Below are 18,055 nucleotides of genomic sequence, written 5' to 3'. Positions count from 1 at the left end.
GCATCTTTGATGTCAGGTTGCTGATTTTTCAACTTTACCAGGCTGCTGTGTTGATGCGTCAGTTACTATCCATAGCTCCGCCCTATGTCACCAGGTAAAGCTGAGATTTAGGATTTTTTTTAATTGTACTTCAAGCTGTCTCATAGAGTTAATTATTTATGAACTTAGCTGTATTGTATCGTTTCCTGGTTTCTGCATGGCATCCACTGTGAGCTAAATGAGTATTGATGGATGGAGGATTGTGTCACACCGCCGTAGCTTCTGATTTATTGACCATTGTATATGCTACTTACCACCACTGACTGCTGAGAGATAGATAGATAGATAGATAGATAGATAGATAGATAGATAGATAGATAGATAGATAGATAGATAGATAGATAGATAGATAGATAGATAGATAGATAGATAGATAGATAGAGCGAGAGAGAGCGAGATAGATAGAGCGAGAGAGAGAGAATGAGAGAGATAGATAGAGCGAGAGAGAGAATGAGAGAGAGAAAAAGAGAGAGAGAGAAAGAGAGAGAATGAGAGAGAGAGAGAGAGAGAGAGAGAGAGAGAGAGAGAGAGAGAGAGAGAGAGAGAGAGAGAGAGAGAGAGAGAGAGAGAGAGAGAGAGAGAGAGAGAGAGAGAGAGAGAGAAAGAGAGAAAGAGAGAGAGAGAGAGAGAGAGAGAGAGAGAGAGAGAGAGAGAGAGAGAGAGAGAGAGAAAGGGTGGATAAGTGATAGAACAAACTAAAAAATAAATACCAAATGAGCCAAATACAGCCATGAGGAGAGCTGGACAGACAGACATAAATCTCATCCAAATTAAGCAAATACTTCCCAGAATTCAGTGGGATAACATCAAGGCACACACATAATTAAAATTGTTGATCCACTTGCTCCACTGACAACATAGCCATAGCCACACACATTGGGTTGAATCTACGCTGTTCTATATAGCATAACATTACACACAATTAGGTCAAAACAGACCGAAAGAACACAAAAGGTTTTTCCAACGATCTTTATTCCATAGGACTCCGTCGCTACATGACCTTAGATGTATCTGTAGGGGTGGACTCACATCTCTGGGGGTGGTGGCGCTGGAGGAGTGAGAGGTGAACTAGGCTGGTCTTACCCTGAAAGCTGAGAGTTCCCTCCAGGGAGAGACGAGAAACCAGTCCAGAACACCCGGTTGGTTAAAGATCATCTTAGTTAACCAGCCGGTAAGCAGTGGGTTGCCAGCGTAACTATGGCAAACCCTGAATAGACTCACGTATCAACCATTGACTAACAACTGACAAATATACAAAAATATTGACCAATCTGTCTATCAGTATAGAGCAACTACTACTTTGAAAAACTAGTCTTTGCCAATTTCCTGTGTGGGATTAATAAAGTACTAACTAATCTTCCCTACCACAACCAGCAACTAGAAACACAAACTGACTAACTGACAAGATCTATCTCTAAGCATCAACCACATACACTCATGTCATGTGTCCTGTATGGGGATGTGGGACACTCAATGTATTGATGTTCTCACTGAGCATGAACCCTGAACCCCCCCCCCCACACACACACACACACACACACACACACACACACACACACACACACACACACACACACACACACACACACACACACACACACACACACACACACACACACACACAGGCACCACAGTGCTACTATACTACACAACTATTGTTTGATGATTCATGATAAGTCTCACTGTAGTATAACTTTGCTTGTTTGTGAACAAGTACCTTTTTTCTAAAAGTCACTTTTTCCTACAGTAAAAAATAATACAGTACCATTTGCTACTGCAGTACACTATGATACAGTATGGTACCACAGTACTATTATGCAAAAAGGTATAGTACAGGAGTGTATACTTTTATATGTTATATATATCATAGTATTATAGTGCAGTAAGGTATATATATACATTTTATTATATAATAATTATATTATGGTATTATATTACAGAAGAGCATAGTATGGTTTAGTACAGAATATTAAAGTATTATTATTATAGTATTATAGTACAGTAGGTCCAAGCTGTATCAGTGGTTTAGTTAGTTAATATTAGTATTTTATATTACAGATATAATATAATTAAAGTACAGTATATAGTCTAGTCTATAGTTCAGTAATAGTATTATAAATATTATAGTATTATATTAAAGGGTATTATTATAGTACGGTAGGTCCAAGCTGTCTCATGGCTTTGCTTACTGTTTTATCAAGATTGTTCCCAGTAAAGAGATTTTAATCTGCAGATTTCAACCAATCCAGAAACCCAGAGATTTACAGAGGAAATCAACATCCCTTAATATCTCTACAATGTTTAGTCTTTTATCAGACATATTTATCCAAAGAGACTTCCAGTAAATTCAGATCCATGTCATTAAGGAGAAGGTAGTGGGTTATGGGGCATCTTGCTCTGGGATGCCTAAAGGTAGGTTATGGGCATTGGGAATCAAAACACAGAACCTTTCAGCTGTGACTCAAACACTGTGACCACGAGACTAGACTAATCCTGCTCCAAACCTCTCTCCAACAACTCTCAGTCGGAACAATCATCCACAGTTTGGACAGTAAGAGCTGTGAAAATCTAGCAGAGAGATTAGCATTGCTACCAGCCATAATAAAACAGGGCTTAGCCAGACCACTGGTGTCTGGTGTTTTCTCAAAGAGTCTCCGCTGCACAGAGAGGGTAAAACGAGACTGCAGATCTTCTTTCACCTCCAGACAGACGTCCCTTTCTCTAGGGAGAGGCTAGCCATCGCTAATGCTATGCTACCATTCTCACAGGGCTACGCTGGGAGAGCTAGCATTCCCGCTACAACCGCCTACACTTGATTGGACAAGATTTACACTTGAAGAGTTTGAAAATATACTCTTTTTAGTTGAAACTCTAAAGTCTTTTGCAAGAACACCCGCAGACTGGCATGTGACATGTGATGTAAAGTGCTGCATGGGAAGTAGAGCATTGTCAATCGGTTCACAACACTTTACTTCACTTCACACCGGTTTTACCTTGGCCTTTTTAGACATGTCCTCCGTGCCCCAGCGTTGCCGTCGACACCCGTCTCCACGCCGACCACACACCTGTTGCCGCGAGGTAGTTCCAAAGACACTCTGCCGATGAATTATGCAAATCCCCCGGCTGCTGTCTAACCAACCTATCAGATTGCACGGGATAACGCCTCGCACGCCCGTTTCCCGCCAAAAAACCCTCAAAGCATTGCAGCGCTAGCGTAGCGGCTAGCAGAGATGAAGCACTCGCCGCTTAGGTCTGATCTAACGAACAGAATCACGCCTTGCCTCGCTAAGATTAAAATACACACACTCGTTAACACACACATTTGGGTACACACACAGATCAACACACATGGATGCAAGATAGACCAACACAGACGTATACACATGGACCATATCACAACTTGCATGTGCGCACACCCACACACACACACACACACACACACACTCACACACACAAAGTTACAGGAGAAACATAAGAATAAGTGAGTTGTTGTGTGTGTGTGTGTTTGTGTCCTGAACGCTTTAGTTTTAATTTAATGGTGTGACATCTGTCACCACAGCCATGACCTGCAGCCACTGGCAGACGTTGTTTGACACACACACACACACACACACACACACACACACACACACACACACACACACACACACACACACACACACACACACACACACACACACACACACACACACACACAATACACACAGTACAGAAGTGCACAGACAGACAGTGATAGCACCATCTGGAGTATTAAGCCAGTGGTCAGAGCTCGGCTGTCATTAGGCTGATTGGACAGCTGATCCAGGAAGGGGCGGGGCTTGGTGACATCACAGAGAGCAGTCCAGCTGAGCGCAGAGTAAAAGCCACTTCTAATCTCATCCAATTCTCCTGTCATTCCATATTCTGAAACCCTGTCTCCAAATCAGCCCAGGACACAGACAGGCCTGCTGTTGTGTTGTTCTGATTCAGAATTGGCTCTTCGCAGTAAAATATTAGATTATATACGGCAGATATTTATTCTTACTTTCTTTTTATATCTCATTTTTCCTTTTTTCAAAATGCGAATTACAGTCCTGTAACATTTCTCATTTTGGATTACAAGAGTACATCTGAACGTATTTGCTGTGTTTTATAACATTGTCTGAACTCCATTTAATAAACAGTGTAACTCGGTGAGCCAGGGTTTGCAGCGGTAGGTGCTTATAGGGAGAAGTATCTGGTGCCTCACGCTCCACAGCCTCCGTGGACGTAATCTTGATATAACGGTTGAACCGACGCCAAAACAGATGGCAAGACTCATCTCCATCTCTGGAGTTGTGTCTGAGAGGGAAGAGCTTTTTCCTCAAACATTATTTATTTTTTAAATGGTTGTTTTCTAAACTGAGGAGACCTTGTACTGGGCTGGTTGAGGAGCCTGTGTGGTTCGAATAGAAAGTCATTTTTGTATTTTAACCACAGGTTTACTGTTAACTAATGTGGTCACTCGTGAGTTCTCTCTAGCAGGTCAAATCATTTTAAACTATTGACGTAACATTAACAGGTTCAAGCCTAGCATTAAAAGCATTCATAGATATCACAACATAAATTATTTTATAAGATAACGACAGTTAGAGTGTGTTTCTGCTGGTTGGCTCCTCTCATCAACAGAACCGTTCTCCATGGTCCCCACCCTGGAGGGCAGGAGGGTCTGTGAGCTGGCCATGTACATGTCAGAGCACCATTTGTGTCATCAGAACTAGATTGGACCCGTCATTCAACGTCTGTGTTGTTTTTGCATCGTCTATACTAATTATTGTCCAGGTTCCCTGAGAATGTAAACGAGAGTAAAGGTGACGAAATTTCTAATGACATAGAGAAAGTCTGTGAAAGAGTGGGTGAGAGACAGATGGAGAAAGAAAGAGAGAGCGATAGGGAGAGCACGCTGACACACATTCATCTTTAAAGTACACACCCACCCACACACACACACACACACACACACACACACACACTCTAACGTGTCATGACCTACAACACCACAGGCCAGACGCCGTCCCCATGCAGTCTCAGATCAGATAGTGAATGCTAGATGTGTGACATGAAGTACTGCACATGGAGAGACAGGTGGCGATGTAGAGTACACTATCTACTGATGATAACGCGCACACACACACACACACACACACACACACACACACACACACACACACACACACACACACACACACACACACACACACACACACACACACACACACACACACACACACACACCTCTATTACACCAAGTAGCTGCTGCCACTCGGGCAAAAACCACTCAGTCACTAATCTCTGCACTGATCTGCAGAATCACACACACACACACACACACACACACACACACACACACACACACACACACACACACACACACACACACACACACACACACACACACACACACACACACACACAAATACGCTCACTAACACACGCACACATACACAAACTCAGTTACACACAAACATACACACACTAACACACACAAATACACACATGCACACACACACTGACAGTGATACCAGTGCACAAATGAGCACTGAAAACCACACACCTGATGAGAGCGATGATTTCAGTTAATCTGAGAAAAGATCTTCCCAACTCTCCATGATATAAATATTTAAATTGATATTGTACGTACTGTGTTAAAAGTGGAAGTTATCAGAATTTGTTCTTAAGAAATTGTAAGAGCGTGGAAAGCAGAACACAGCACTGGTAATAGCCCAACATCCAGCGCTCACTCACCCAGGAGACGTTCTTGTTCTTGGGTGTCTTGGGCATGGCGACGGCCCCGGAGGCAGGGGGGGGAGGCCCTGCTGGGCAGCGATCAGCCCCACACTCGCTGCCACGAGGCTGGGCAGGTGGGAGCAGGGTGGGGGTCTACACCCATGGAGCCTCCCTTCGCCCTCCGACGAGACGACAACCACAAATCCCCCAAAACTGCAGACTACCTCAACATCAACAAAGTTGAGGACCAGAGAGGACCACGTAGACCCAAGCAGAGATCAGAGCAGGTCCAACTCCCGCTCACTGCAGAGTATCCCAGCAGAGATCTTCTATGTCAACCCCAGCTGGTCCAAGAGGAAATCCTCCTTCCATCTAGGACACTGATTATGTATTCACGCTGAGTATGAATATTCAACATCCCAGCAGGTCTGACCCCGCCCCTCCCTTCCACACAGAGCCAATCACAGGGCAGATCTCTGAGGCTTACGGAGAGGACGAATGAAGCGGTGAACTATATGAGAGGGCAGGCTTACTCGCTCTCACCTCCTCCTCCCACCTCCTCCTCAGAGCAGGTAAATCGAGGTTCGCTGTAAGCAGCCTCTCTCTCTTCGCTAGAACTTAAAATAGTGTTTTTTCTATAGGGCATGAAAACAATAATCTATGCAACCCTGACACTATTAATTTACTCTCTTCAGAGTGCAGACTGATGTGTCTGCATCTCTCTCTCCTTCTCCCCCACTCATTACCTAGCACTTTCTCCCTTTCCTTCTCCCTCCCTAGTTCCCGCCCTACTCTCCGGGGAACATCGCTCTACCTGGGAGCAACCGGTTTCCACGACGACACTTGCCAGGCGACAGGCGACCTCCTAAGGCCAGGGGCAGCGCATTGAGAACTAGACTTTCGACGAACCCCACACGTGTGTCTTCACAACCAAAAGCAAAGCCTTTGTTACTGGTATTTGATGTTATTTTTAACTGAATTCTTGTCCCTGTTGTCGCTTCACTTGTGAAGCACTTTGCAACGCTGTTTCGCTCTAAATACATTTGGATTTGATTTGATTGAACTAAGATGAGCCTTGTTTGTAAATCATCCGAGCTGATGATTGATTATTGATTAAAGGATCGGCTGATATGGGCTGATGTCTCAGACCAGTACCAGAACCAGGACATCTCTACCACTGCTCTATCCCCAGACCAGTACTAGGAGCTCTCACGCCAACCCTTTCATATATTTTAATCTTCTTTATTTATCTGTCTCTCCCTCTCTCTCTCTCCCACTAACAGCCTATCTCGCTCGTCCTTTTCCAACGCCGGCTGGCTCTTTGGTTAAATCCTGTTGACCTAAAATGGCCCAGTCAGAAGAGATGACCCCTCCTCTAGATGGGGGAGGTGAGTGGTCCCTGGAACCTCGCCAGGGGATGAGAGGAATATCACCACAACACATGTCCAACCATGGAGCAAATACGCCGAGCAGAGACGCATGTTCGATTCCCCCCGGCGCTTCTACGCTGCAAGAAAGTCCCTCTCTACTTCAACAAACTTCCTGTATTGTCCAACCCCAACCTGCTCTTTATAGACCTGTCTCTCTACTGTCTAACCCCTACCTGCTCCTTAATGACCCGTCTCTGTACTGTCTTAACCCTACCTACTCCTTAATGACCTGTCTCTGTACGGTCTAACCCCTACCTGCTCCTTAATGACCTGTCTCTGTACTGTCTATCCCCGACCTGCTCCTTAATGACCCGTCTCTGTACTGTCTTAACCCTACCTGCTCCTTAATGACCTGTCTCTCTACTGTCTAACCCCAACCTCCTCCTTAATGACCCGTCTCTGTACTGTCTAACCCCAACCTCCTCCTTAATGACCTGTCTCTGTACTGTCTAACCCCTACCTGCTCCTTAATGACCTGTCTCTGTACTGTCTAACCCCTACCTGCTCCTTAATGACCTGTCTCTGTACTGTCTAACCCCTACCTGCTCCTTAATGACCTGTCTCTGTACTGTCTAACCCCTACCTGCTCCTTAATGACCTGTCTCTGTACTGTCTAACCCCTACCTGCTCCTTAATGACCTGTCTCTGTACTGTCTAACCCCAACCTGCTCTTTATAGACCTGTCTCTCTACTGTCTAACCCCAACCTCCTCCTTAATGACCCGTCTCTGTACTGTCTAACCCCAACCTCCTCCTTAATGACCTGTCTCTGTACTGTCTAACCCCTACCTGCTCCTTAATGACCTGTCTCTGTACTGTCTAACCCCTACCTGCTCCTTAATGACCTGTCTCTGTACTGTCTAACCCCTACCTGCTCCTTAATGACCTGTCTCTGTACTGTCTAACCCCTACCTGCTCCTTAATGACCTGTCTCTGTACTGTCTAACCCCAACCTCCTCCTTAATGACCTGTCTCTGTACTGTCTATCCCCGACCTGCTCCTTAATGACCTGTCTCTGTACTGTCTAACCCCAACCTCCTCCTTAATGACCTGTCTCTGTACTTTCTTAACCCTTCCTGCTCCTTAATGACCTGTCTCTGTACTGTCTAACCCCTACCTGCTCCTTAATGACCTGTCTCTGTACTGTCTAACCCCTACCTGCTCCTTAATGACCTGTCTCTGTACTGTCTAACCCCTACCTGCTCCTTAATGACCTGTCTCTGTACTGTCAAACACCTTCCTGCTCCTTAATGACCTGTCTCTCTACTGTCTTACCCCGACCTGATCCTTAATGACCTGTATCTGTACTGTCTATCCCCGACCTGCTCCTTAATGACCTGTATCTGTACTGTCTATCCCCGACCTGCTCGACAATTACCAGCAACTGAATAAATGTCTGAGCTAACCAGTTCAAAAATTATTTGCCATGTTTAATGGGATGTATGATGTCTGATTCTAAACATGCGTTGCTCTGACGCAACGCTAGATAAATACCAGACGGGTCAACACTCCCAGTCTCCTCCAGCTTATACCAGAGCTCCGCTTCTCCTCGTTCTCCTAATTGGCCGACAGAACATCTGGTCCGGGTCTCTGGGAGGGGGTCGACGGTCTGGAGGCCCTGGGAGGCGGAGGTAAGGCTGCATAGGGGCCTGGGGCAAACCCAGGGGCCCCCAACCCGCTAACGATGCAAATGATGCTAACAATGCTAATTATGCTGATGCTGCAAACGATGTGGCTTTCCAAGCCTTCTGCAGACCCTCCCCCACTCCTCATCTCCTTCTTCTAGTTCTTTACCCTATTTAATCTTGTACTCTCTCAGTCTCGTCATTCTCTATTTATCCTTTTTCAATTCCCTCTCTCTCCTCTACCATTATATCCCTATTTCCATCTCTGCCTCTTTCATTTCATCTTATTTAATTATCTCTCTCTCTCAGATTAAGGAAAAAGGAGACGGAGGAGATTATAAAGCGAAGGGAAGGCAGAGATGATTACAAATTTTGAGAGAAAGAAAGGGAGAGAGACACAGAGATAAAGAGGGAGAAAGAGACAGATAGACAGACAGAGAGGGACAGAGAGAGAGGGACAGTGACAGAGAGAGTGTGAGAGAGAATGGAGAGACAGAGAGCTACAGAAACAGAGAGAGAGGCAGAGAGATAAAGAAAGAGACAGAAATACAGAAAGAGATAGTGAGAATCAGACAGAGAGAGAGAAAGAGAGAATCTGGCATGGAATTACAATGAGCATGGTTTCTAATACCAATCAAGAGGTTTTACTACTGACCTATTTACTTCAGCCTGCAGGTTGTGATAGACATGCTGTAGTGTTTTTATATACTCTTTGAAATACAAGTACAAAGCAGTGTCATCATTTTATGCTACTGGACAAGCAATTATCATAAATAGAGCATCGACAGTCGTAAAGCATTTGGGTGTGACTTAATTAGCACTGATCATTTAGGTTAGAATATTTTAAACTAGGCAACGTTGAGCTATGCTAGGCTATTATAACATGATTAGGCTATGTTCCATTAGGCTAGGTAATGTACAGCTAGGCTAGGCTATGCTACACAACCCAGGCCTCCACAGAGATCCATGCCCCTTTCCAGCTGCTGAGTGATATAACAGATTATATAAAAACTATAAAACCCCATCGAGAGCCGAGACATTCCTGGGGGCCTCCGCGGTTAATGAGCTGCTCTGTTTCCGGACTTTTCCGTCCTCCCTGGAAAAGGGAAGGAACGCAGAGTCCAACGCCAAGGAAACTCTGCTCCAGACGTGACGCTCCCGGAGCGGGCTTCAATCCCAGAGCCTGGAAAACTGGGAATTCTAGGTAGGAGAGAGGTTAGCTCACTGCTACTACACAATGAGCTCATCGGCTCCTAGGGAACTGAAACCTTATGGAGCCCTCATGGACGCCCTTCACCTATTTCTTAAAATAACATTCTCCAAGCGATGGAGGGACTATCCAACTTACTTATCTTTGACAGTTGCTGCAGTAATGGCTAGTAGCTTCCCACATGATCGATGTGGTCGAGACTGGAAATATCTGCATAGCCATGTATAATCCTGAATGGTATTATAAATATTTTGGCTCACGAACGATGATGTCACAGCGAAACCTCATAACAACTAAACATATCATAAAATGTAATGTTGTACACCAGCGTAACCTCATGAGAGTATTTATTAATCTCCAGGCTCTGACCTCATACCATAAATCATTGTTGCTCTGAATTGGCCAACTCATCTGAGTTAGCTAAAGGGCGGATTCTGGTAGCTAGCTGGTGGCTTCTGCTAGCTAACTGGTGACAGGTGGATTCTGGTAGCTAACTGGTATAGGGTGACAAGGTATCACTGTTTTCTCCGTGTCTATTGGCCTTTCCCCAGCTGGAACTGTCCCGAAAAAAATTAACAGGATTCTAATAATATAATAAGTGGTAAGTGAACCCAAAATAGTTGTATTTATTTTTTAAACACGGTATGACTTATAAGATCTTCAAAATAGTAATATATGCCCTTTTGTCAATGTTACTCAAATAAGGCTGTTATTCTACTGGAATCCTATGTTTTTGAACCTTCAACTCTGCTCTGAACCAAAGTTATTTTTGTGAGACACTTTGACATCATGGCACCAAGGGATACCGGCAGCGAGGTTTGTGATTATGTGTGGAAATCCGTCTGGGCAGCAGTTGACGTTGGTGGCTTAGTCCGAGAGAGGGTTAAGGTAAAAGCATAACTCCATGGTGTGAGGTGCATTTTATGTACAACATCGCTCATTATGACTCTCATACATAACAAAACGGTCCTAGCATTAAAAATGGTCACCAAGTTGCCGTGTGTCGTTCCCAACGAGATAACACATTCCCCCTCCTTCCGAGAACTCTCCTCCCAAAATGTAATTTTTAAGATTCCCTAGTGATCAATTTGAGTACTACAAAATTATTTTGATATCGTTACAATATCGTTATAATATTTGGACCAATCAACGCTCCAAATATAGAAAGAAATTCATCCACTCAGATCTCTCAAAAAAATGTAACAATCAGATCGCTCAAAATGAATACATTTGACTCCAATCTGATTGGAGAGAAAAAAAAAATCTGCGATCTGTTTGGTTGAAAAATATATTTTTTCTGTATCTATCGGATCTAATCATGTCTCATCAAATCCCACCGGATCGTTAGAATACTGAATCGCATCAAATCGTTCCATATTCAAATGTATAATCCCTGAAACGTATCGTAGCGCAAGTAGCAGATACGTATCGGATCGTTCTATAAAGGAGAGATGCACAACCCTAGTAATTAAGTAGAAGGTCAGACATATTTTCGCCGGGCCAGCAGCCTGGTTACTCAAGAATGCACTGTGGCATTGTCTGCTTCGGGCATGGCCATGATGTCCGTAGTCGCCGTTAACCCAGCAGATTTGGTCTGGTCTGGCAGCGTTTAGTCCCGGATATATGTCCTTTTTTCATTTCAGAAATAATAACGTCAGCTATTTAGTTGATACATGGATTGCCAAACCTCAAAAGGTCTCAGTTTTTCAATCTGCTCACATTGAAACTGGTAGCTCGCTTGTTGATTTTAGTAGCTAACTTTTAGCTAATTGCTCGATAACCGGGGGATTCTGTTAGCTAAATCGTCACTAGCTGGTGGGTTCTGTTTGTTAGCCCTCCTGGTTTCAATCATCCCAGTTACTGAGGTGATGGGATAGGACAGTATCCCTGTGGCAGCAACTTCGAGCTGTGCTGCGCTGCAACCAATTTCAGATGCTAAAGGGTTGTTGGCTAGTCTGTATATTAAAAACATATGGAGGCAGTGATGAGGACAAAAGTGCTGCATTGTGGGTAATCTGCCTGGCAAAACCACTGATTGGATGGTTCAATGGCTAATCACTTTCGGTTTCCCAAATATGAATGATGGTATTTGACACACTCAAGTAGTAGTTCAGTTGTATTGTATTGAATGATCCATTACTATTTATGGGATTTTAAAAGTTGTAAAAAAGAGGGCCCGCAGCTGGTATCTGCTTGGTATAGCCAGTTGTCATTAACATATATTCAAACTATGGTATTCTTTCATCCAGTGCTTGAGAACCAACCAGGAATTACAATCAATATTGAAGAAATCTATGAGTTCTGGGAATGTTCGAAGACAACCAAAGCCTCCTATATTATATAATAAACCAGCCAATAGAACCACACTGTGTGTGTGTGTGTGTGTGTGTGTGTGTGTGTGTGTGTGTGTGTGTGTGTGTGTGTGTGTGTGTGTGTGTGTGTGTGTGTGTGTGTGTGTGTGTGTGTGTGTGTGTGTGTGTGTGCATGAGTCTGCGTGCGTGTGCTCGGAGAACGTTCTGTTCCAAAAGTGCAGTTCTGTCTAGGTTCCGACCGATGACATCATCATCCAGACAGGAAATGACCCGTATAAAAACATCATCAGCGCTCAGCTTTTTAAAATGTCATCTCTCTTTCCACCCTGGCTATCAAACACAGAAACAGACACATACACACACACACGCACAAACATACAAACACACACCCCAGTGTTTGTAAATGGCTGTCCTCCATGGCCATCTTGTGGTGATAACCTGCAGTACAGAATTAGACTTGAAGGGAGAACATGAATTACCAACACAAAGCCATCAGTCAGCCGGACATCTCATCTCTCTTAGTGCACATTGAGGAGCACTCACACACACACACACAACCTCACATGCACACACACACATACACACGTACACAAACACACACACACATACACACCGTGGCTTGATAGTTCATCAATCTTTTTGCCATCCCAGGACAAGCAGAGCATAAAATAATGATCAGACCTTCCTGGTTCACCATACCCAATCAAAACAGGGCGAAGCAGTCAAAATAATATTATGGGATATCACGATGTGTCTATTAGACATGTGCAATGTGCCTCTCTCTCTTTCGCTCCCACTCTCTGGGGCGTGCGAGCTGTGGTCCGACTTACGTTTGGAAGCTGAGCACTCCGACGATGGCCGAGTCCACAGCAAGGCATGAAGAGGAGCGGGGCGGTCGAGGAACGAGCTGCCACCGCCCACGCTCAGCCTTCCCTGTGATTGGCTGGCTGAGCACGCCGGCGAACCAAGAAGTCCAAAAGCAACCACGAAGTCCAAACCCAATCAGGATGTTAAAACCCGAAGAAAGTCCCCTAACCTCCACCCTACCCTCCAACCCCTCCCACGAGTCCAGCCACACCCCCAACCGGAACACCTTCAGGATCCTCAAGGCTCCCCGGGTCAGGTCCGGTCTAGCTCCATGACCGAGGGAATAGAGGCGATGGATAACTTGCCGCCGTTTCCCTCTTTCTATTCTGTCCTTCTGTGTGCACTCTGCTAGCTGGGCTGGGCCCGGGTGGGCTATGTTAGGTGGGCTACACTCGTTTACACTATGCTAGCTTGGCTATGCCAGTAGCGCTACATTAGCTGGACTAAACTAGGTGGGCTACGCTAGTTGCACTGTGGTAGCTTGGCTACGTCTGCAGTGCTATATTAGCTGGGCCAAACTAGGTTGGCATAGGTGGGCACATACATTCAAGTATAGTTGCACTATACTAGTTGGGCTATGCTAGCAATGCTACGCGAGGTGGGTTACGGTATTCGGGCTAACCTAGGTGGTCTACGTTAGTTGCACTACGCTAGCTTGGCTCCGCTGGCAGTGCGACGCTCGCTGGGCTACGCTGGGAGAGCGATGGCAGTGCTTCGCTAGCTGGGCTACACAAGTTAGGCTACACTGGTGGGGCTAAACTAGGTGGGCTATGCTAGCTGGGCTATGCTAATAGGGTTACGCTAATAGGGCTTTGCTGGCAGTGCTATCTGCCTAGCTTGGCAACACTAGGTGAATCCCAGTGGTACAACATAAGTCCTGAGGTTCCCTCAAAGGATTAATAAAGACTTATCGTCTTGGATCCCAGCTAGACTAGACTCGGGTCACAGTAAGTTCATCGCCTGGTCCGATAGGGAGCAGACAGAGGGGGTACAGGAGGAGGAGTTAGAATGTCCTCGGGTGACTGTTGCTAAACCAGCCAACTCCTCCGATCTCTGGTCTCGGACCTCCAGAATCTCCTCGTCCCTGCCTCTCTCTCTACATCCCTCCCTCTCTCTACAGCCCTCCGTCCCCTACCTGCTCCTCTTTATCCATTGTCCCTCCGTTGTGTCTGCCTCCGTCCGTCCTTCATCTCCTTTGTGTTCTCCCTGAGGTTACCTCCCGTCTGGACGGTTCCTTCACTTGCTGCTGTCTCACTCGCCCCCCTCGGCGGCCAGGGGAGAGAGAGACTCGCAATGAGGTGGTCTGTCGTGGGGAAATGTATGAGTGTGTGTGTGTATGAGAGAGAGAGAGGAAGAGTGACTCTGGTGGTGCAGTGTCTCTCTCTCTGCTGCAGAGGCTTTAACCAAACATCATAAAGGAGAACTGGACAAGTGTCAAGCACACACACACACACACACACACACACACACACACACACACACACACACACACACACACACACACACACACACACACACACACACACACACACACACACACACACACACACACACGTACACACACACACACCAGCCTAAGATGCACATACACACACACCAACCAGAATACATACATGGTAACACACACACACACACACACACACACACACACACACACACACACACACACACAAACAAGAATACATGGTAACACAAACACAAACACACACACACACACACACACACACACACACACACACACACACACACACACACACACACACACACACTGCCATAAGTATAAACCAACACATTCTCACAAAAAACAGATGCAGAGCTGTCCTACACCCTGGCCTTTCCATACCAACCGGACCTACCTAGCAACCAAACCTGTAGTCCCTAGCAACCAGACCTCCCTAGCAACCAAACGTGTAGTTCATAGCAACAAGACCTCCCTAGCAACCACAACAGTAGAACTTAGCAAGCAGACCTCCCCAGCAACTACATTCGTAGTCAATATCAACCAGACCTCCCCAGCAACCAAACCAGTAGTCCATAGAAACCAGACATCCCTAGCAACCAAACCTGTAGTCCCTAGCAACAAGAGCATCCTTGGTGGAACAAAGTCCATCCAAACAGCTGCTATCTACATGTTGTGACCATAATTAATAACAATATTAACAAATATTGACACTAATATTGACACTAATATTGATCACAATAAATACCAGAGTTCCAGTTTGGGATCCATTCAAGTGTAATACCAACAAGATATTAGCAGTATGAAGGCATTTCTTAGAAGCCTTCCTTTTTACTCTCTGATACCAGAGAGGTATTGGTTACGTGTTTCCTCTCACAGCATATATCTGCCACTGTGGATGCAAAGCTGGAAGGAAAGTGCACATCCGTCAAGTGGAGGAGGAGAATATGTGTCAGCCTAATGTCACCGCTATGTTGCTTTGGTGATTTAAGAGTTCTGGCGGGAGACGGTTACCTGTGCTGCCTGACATCCACCACCTGTTGGCCCTCCACACGGCTTCCTGGAAGAGGAACCAATCAGCTGTCAGCTGCACCCTGGCCACGCCCCCTTACTAACCAATTGACCAAACCCCCAGTCTCTGATTTGACGGTGGACCAGACTGTGGAGCACTGTGGAGTCCCAAGTGTAGATTTGAAGTTCAGAGCAGAGCAGGATTATAATTCAGTGTATGACATAGGCGATCACTTTAGCACCTCATACTGCCATCTAGTGTACCAGGGGTGAGGTGCACATGGATCACTTAATTTATTGTCAATCACATAAAGCCTGGATTCAAATTCACAAAGAGTTAGGAAAGGTCAACGTGGTTAATGGTTGCGTCGGTAACATTAAAAGAGTTTTGGTTGCCAGATAAGATAATCTGTTACATCAAAAGGGTTTGGGTTGCCAGATCAGATTATCAGTTACTGTATACGGTTGGGTTGCCAGATCAGATAATAATCAAGGAAATGAGTCTTGTACGTCACTGCTTCCTCCATCAAACAGAGGACTGAAAATCTGTAGAATCAGGAAAAGTCAAAAGTCTGTAATAAGTGAGTGCCAGGAAAAGAGAGAGAGATGAAGAGGGAGAGAGCAACATCCCCCCCCCCACACACACACACACACGCACACACACAGAGAGACAGAGAGATGACAGATGAGACATTTTTTGCAGTCATACAGGTTTCACTTTTTTGTATTGACATTGTTTCAAATACAATGTAATCTTTACTCTTTACTTTAAGTTATCTTTACGTAACTATATATGTATTAATATATACATACAATATACATTAATTTGACATAATCTTATTTATATAGGTTTTTGAAATTATTGCAATGTTACACAGCTCTGTTTACACATTTCTTTGTTCTATAATATCTTTAATTCTAGAAACTGAGAGAGATGTGACTGCGCTTTGAAAGAGAGAGAGAGAGATGTGGGTGTGATAGAGAAATAACATGAGAGAGATGGAGAGAGAGAGAGAGAGAGAGAGAGAGAGAGAGAGAGAGAGAGAGAGAGAGAGAGAGAGAGAGAGAGAGAGAGAAAGAGAGAGAGAGGGAAAGAGAGAGGGAGAGAGAGAGAGAGAGAGAGAAGGATGTGGGTGTTATGAGAGAGCAGTAGAGAGACAGAGAAAATGAGAGATCGACAGAGAATGATGTGGGTGTTTATAGAGAGAGAGCAGTAGAGAGAGCAGGAGGAAAGACAACCTTTGACCAGGAGGTAAAGCATGACATCATCATGTTGAGAGTTATGTAAATGATAGCTGAGTTCCTTCACATCAGACATACCAGACTATTTGTAAAGCATGTTTAATGTTATCGTTCATGTCCATGGTGACCACTCTTATATTTATTATATAAACCATAACAGGAATGACAAGAATAATATATGCCAATATATATCTTCTAGTTATATGTTGATTTAATATTGTCGACTTGCAGTAAATTCAGATGTCATTACGGAGTAGGGATAGTGTACCAAGCACCTTCCTGCTAGGAGTCCAACACCCTTATCACTATACTACTAGTGTCTTATAGCTATCTGCCATAGCGGCCCGCAAAAAAACAATATGGTGTCATAATTAACCCTTTGTCTTCCAAGTAGGGTGTTTGTTTGAAGCCAGGCACCATCCTTCAGTGAGACATCAAAATAATCACTAGAGGACAAGTTTGTCTAAAGCATGCGCTAACGTAGTACAATAATAGCCTATTTACATTAGGACCCAAACAGGGAGGTTACTGGAAGCTCTGCTATTTCTGGCTCCTCGTGTGGCAAACATCTCGGATTGTTCTGGTCTGCTTTCTGCAGTCGGAATGAATGTTTGATTACGCAAACACACCAGTCTGCTCTTCTTTCGTTAGTATTACTTCTGCTAACTAGCATTACTAGCCATGCTTGGTACATCAAATTAGTACCAAGCTTCTAAGTAGCCTAAATAGCACCAAGCGGGAAACTGCTAATTGGCAACAAGCTAGGTCTCGCTAGTCTCCACCAAGCTAGGAACCGCTGAGTGAAATCGGTTGTAGCAAAAACATTCCTGGACTTTAACCCCTAGGCAGCTTAAAAAATGACTTAATATTAAAATAGTCCCAGCAGTAATCTCTCCGCTGGGAGTTCAACTGTGACTCGGCAGACAGGAAGTGATGAGGCTGTGTAAGAGAAAGTGATGCACGAGTCAAGAGTTTATTACGCTGGTGTGATATTGTGATTGTCTCTGGGATTGCCGTGGGGACGCAGTTTCCCGGTACTCCCAGTACTACTGGGAACACTGGACTGTGGGAAGGGGGACCGGGGCTACCAGGGGGAGGCGGGGCTTAACAACACAG

The 18,055-nt window shown here is 44.9% G+C and overlaps 1 protein-coding gene across 1 annotated transcript in view; it reads right to left on the bottom strand.

Annotated features, from left to right (window-relative positions):
- The window catches only part of cacnb2a (calcium channel, voltage-dependent, beta 2a), a 48,158-nt gene extending 42,320 nt beyond the window's left edge, over nt 1-5,838 (bottom strand). The window contains exon 1 of the mRNA XM_056584819.1: nt 5,803-5,838. Coding sequence (XP_056440794.1) covers nt 5,803-5,838 — 36 coding nt within the window. The remainder of the gene's footprint in view (nt 1-5,802) is intronic.
- Nucleotides 5,839-18,055: the final 12,217 nt, after the last annotated feature.

Source organism: Gadus chalcogrammus, chromosome 23, assembly GCF_026213295.1.
Source record: "Gadus chalcogrammus isolate NIFS_2021 chromosome 23, NIFS_Gcha_1.0, whole genome shotgun sequence".
In the NCBI taxonomy this organism is placed as follows: domain Eukaryota; kingdom Metazoa; phylum Chordata; class Actinopteri; order Gadiformes; family Gadidae; genus Gadus; species Gadus chalcogrammus.
Note: the sequence above shows the minus strand (reverse complement) of the source record. Positions and strands in the feature narration are given on the sequence as shown.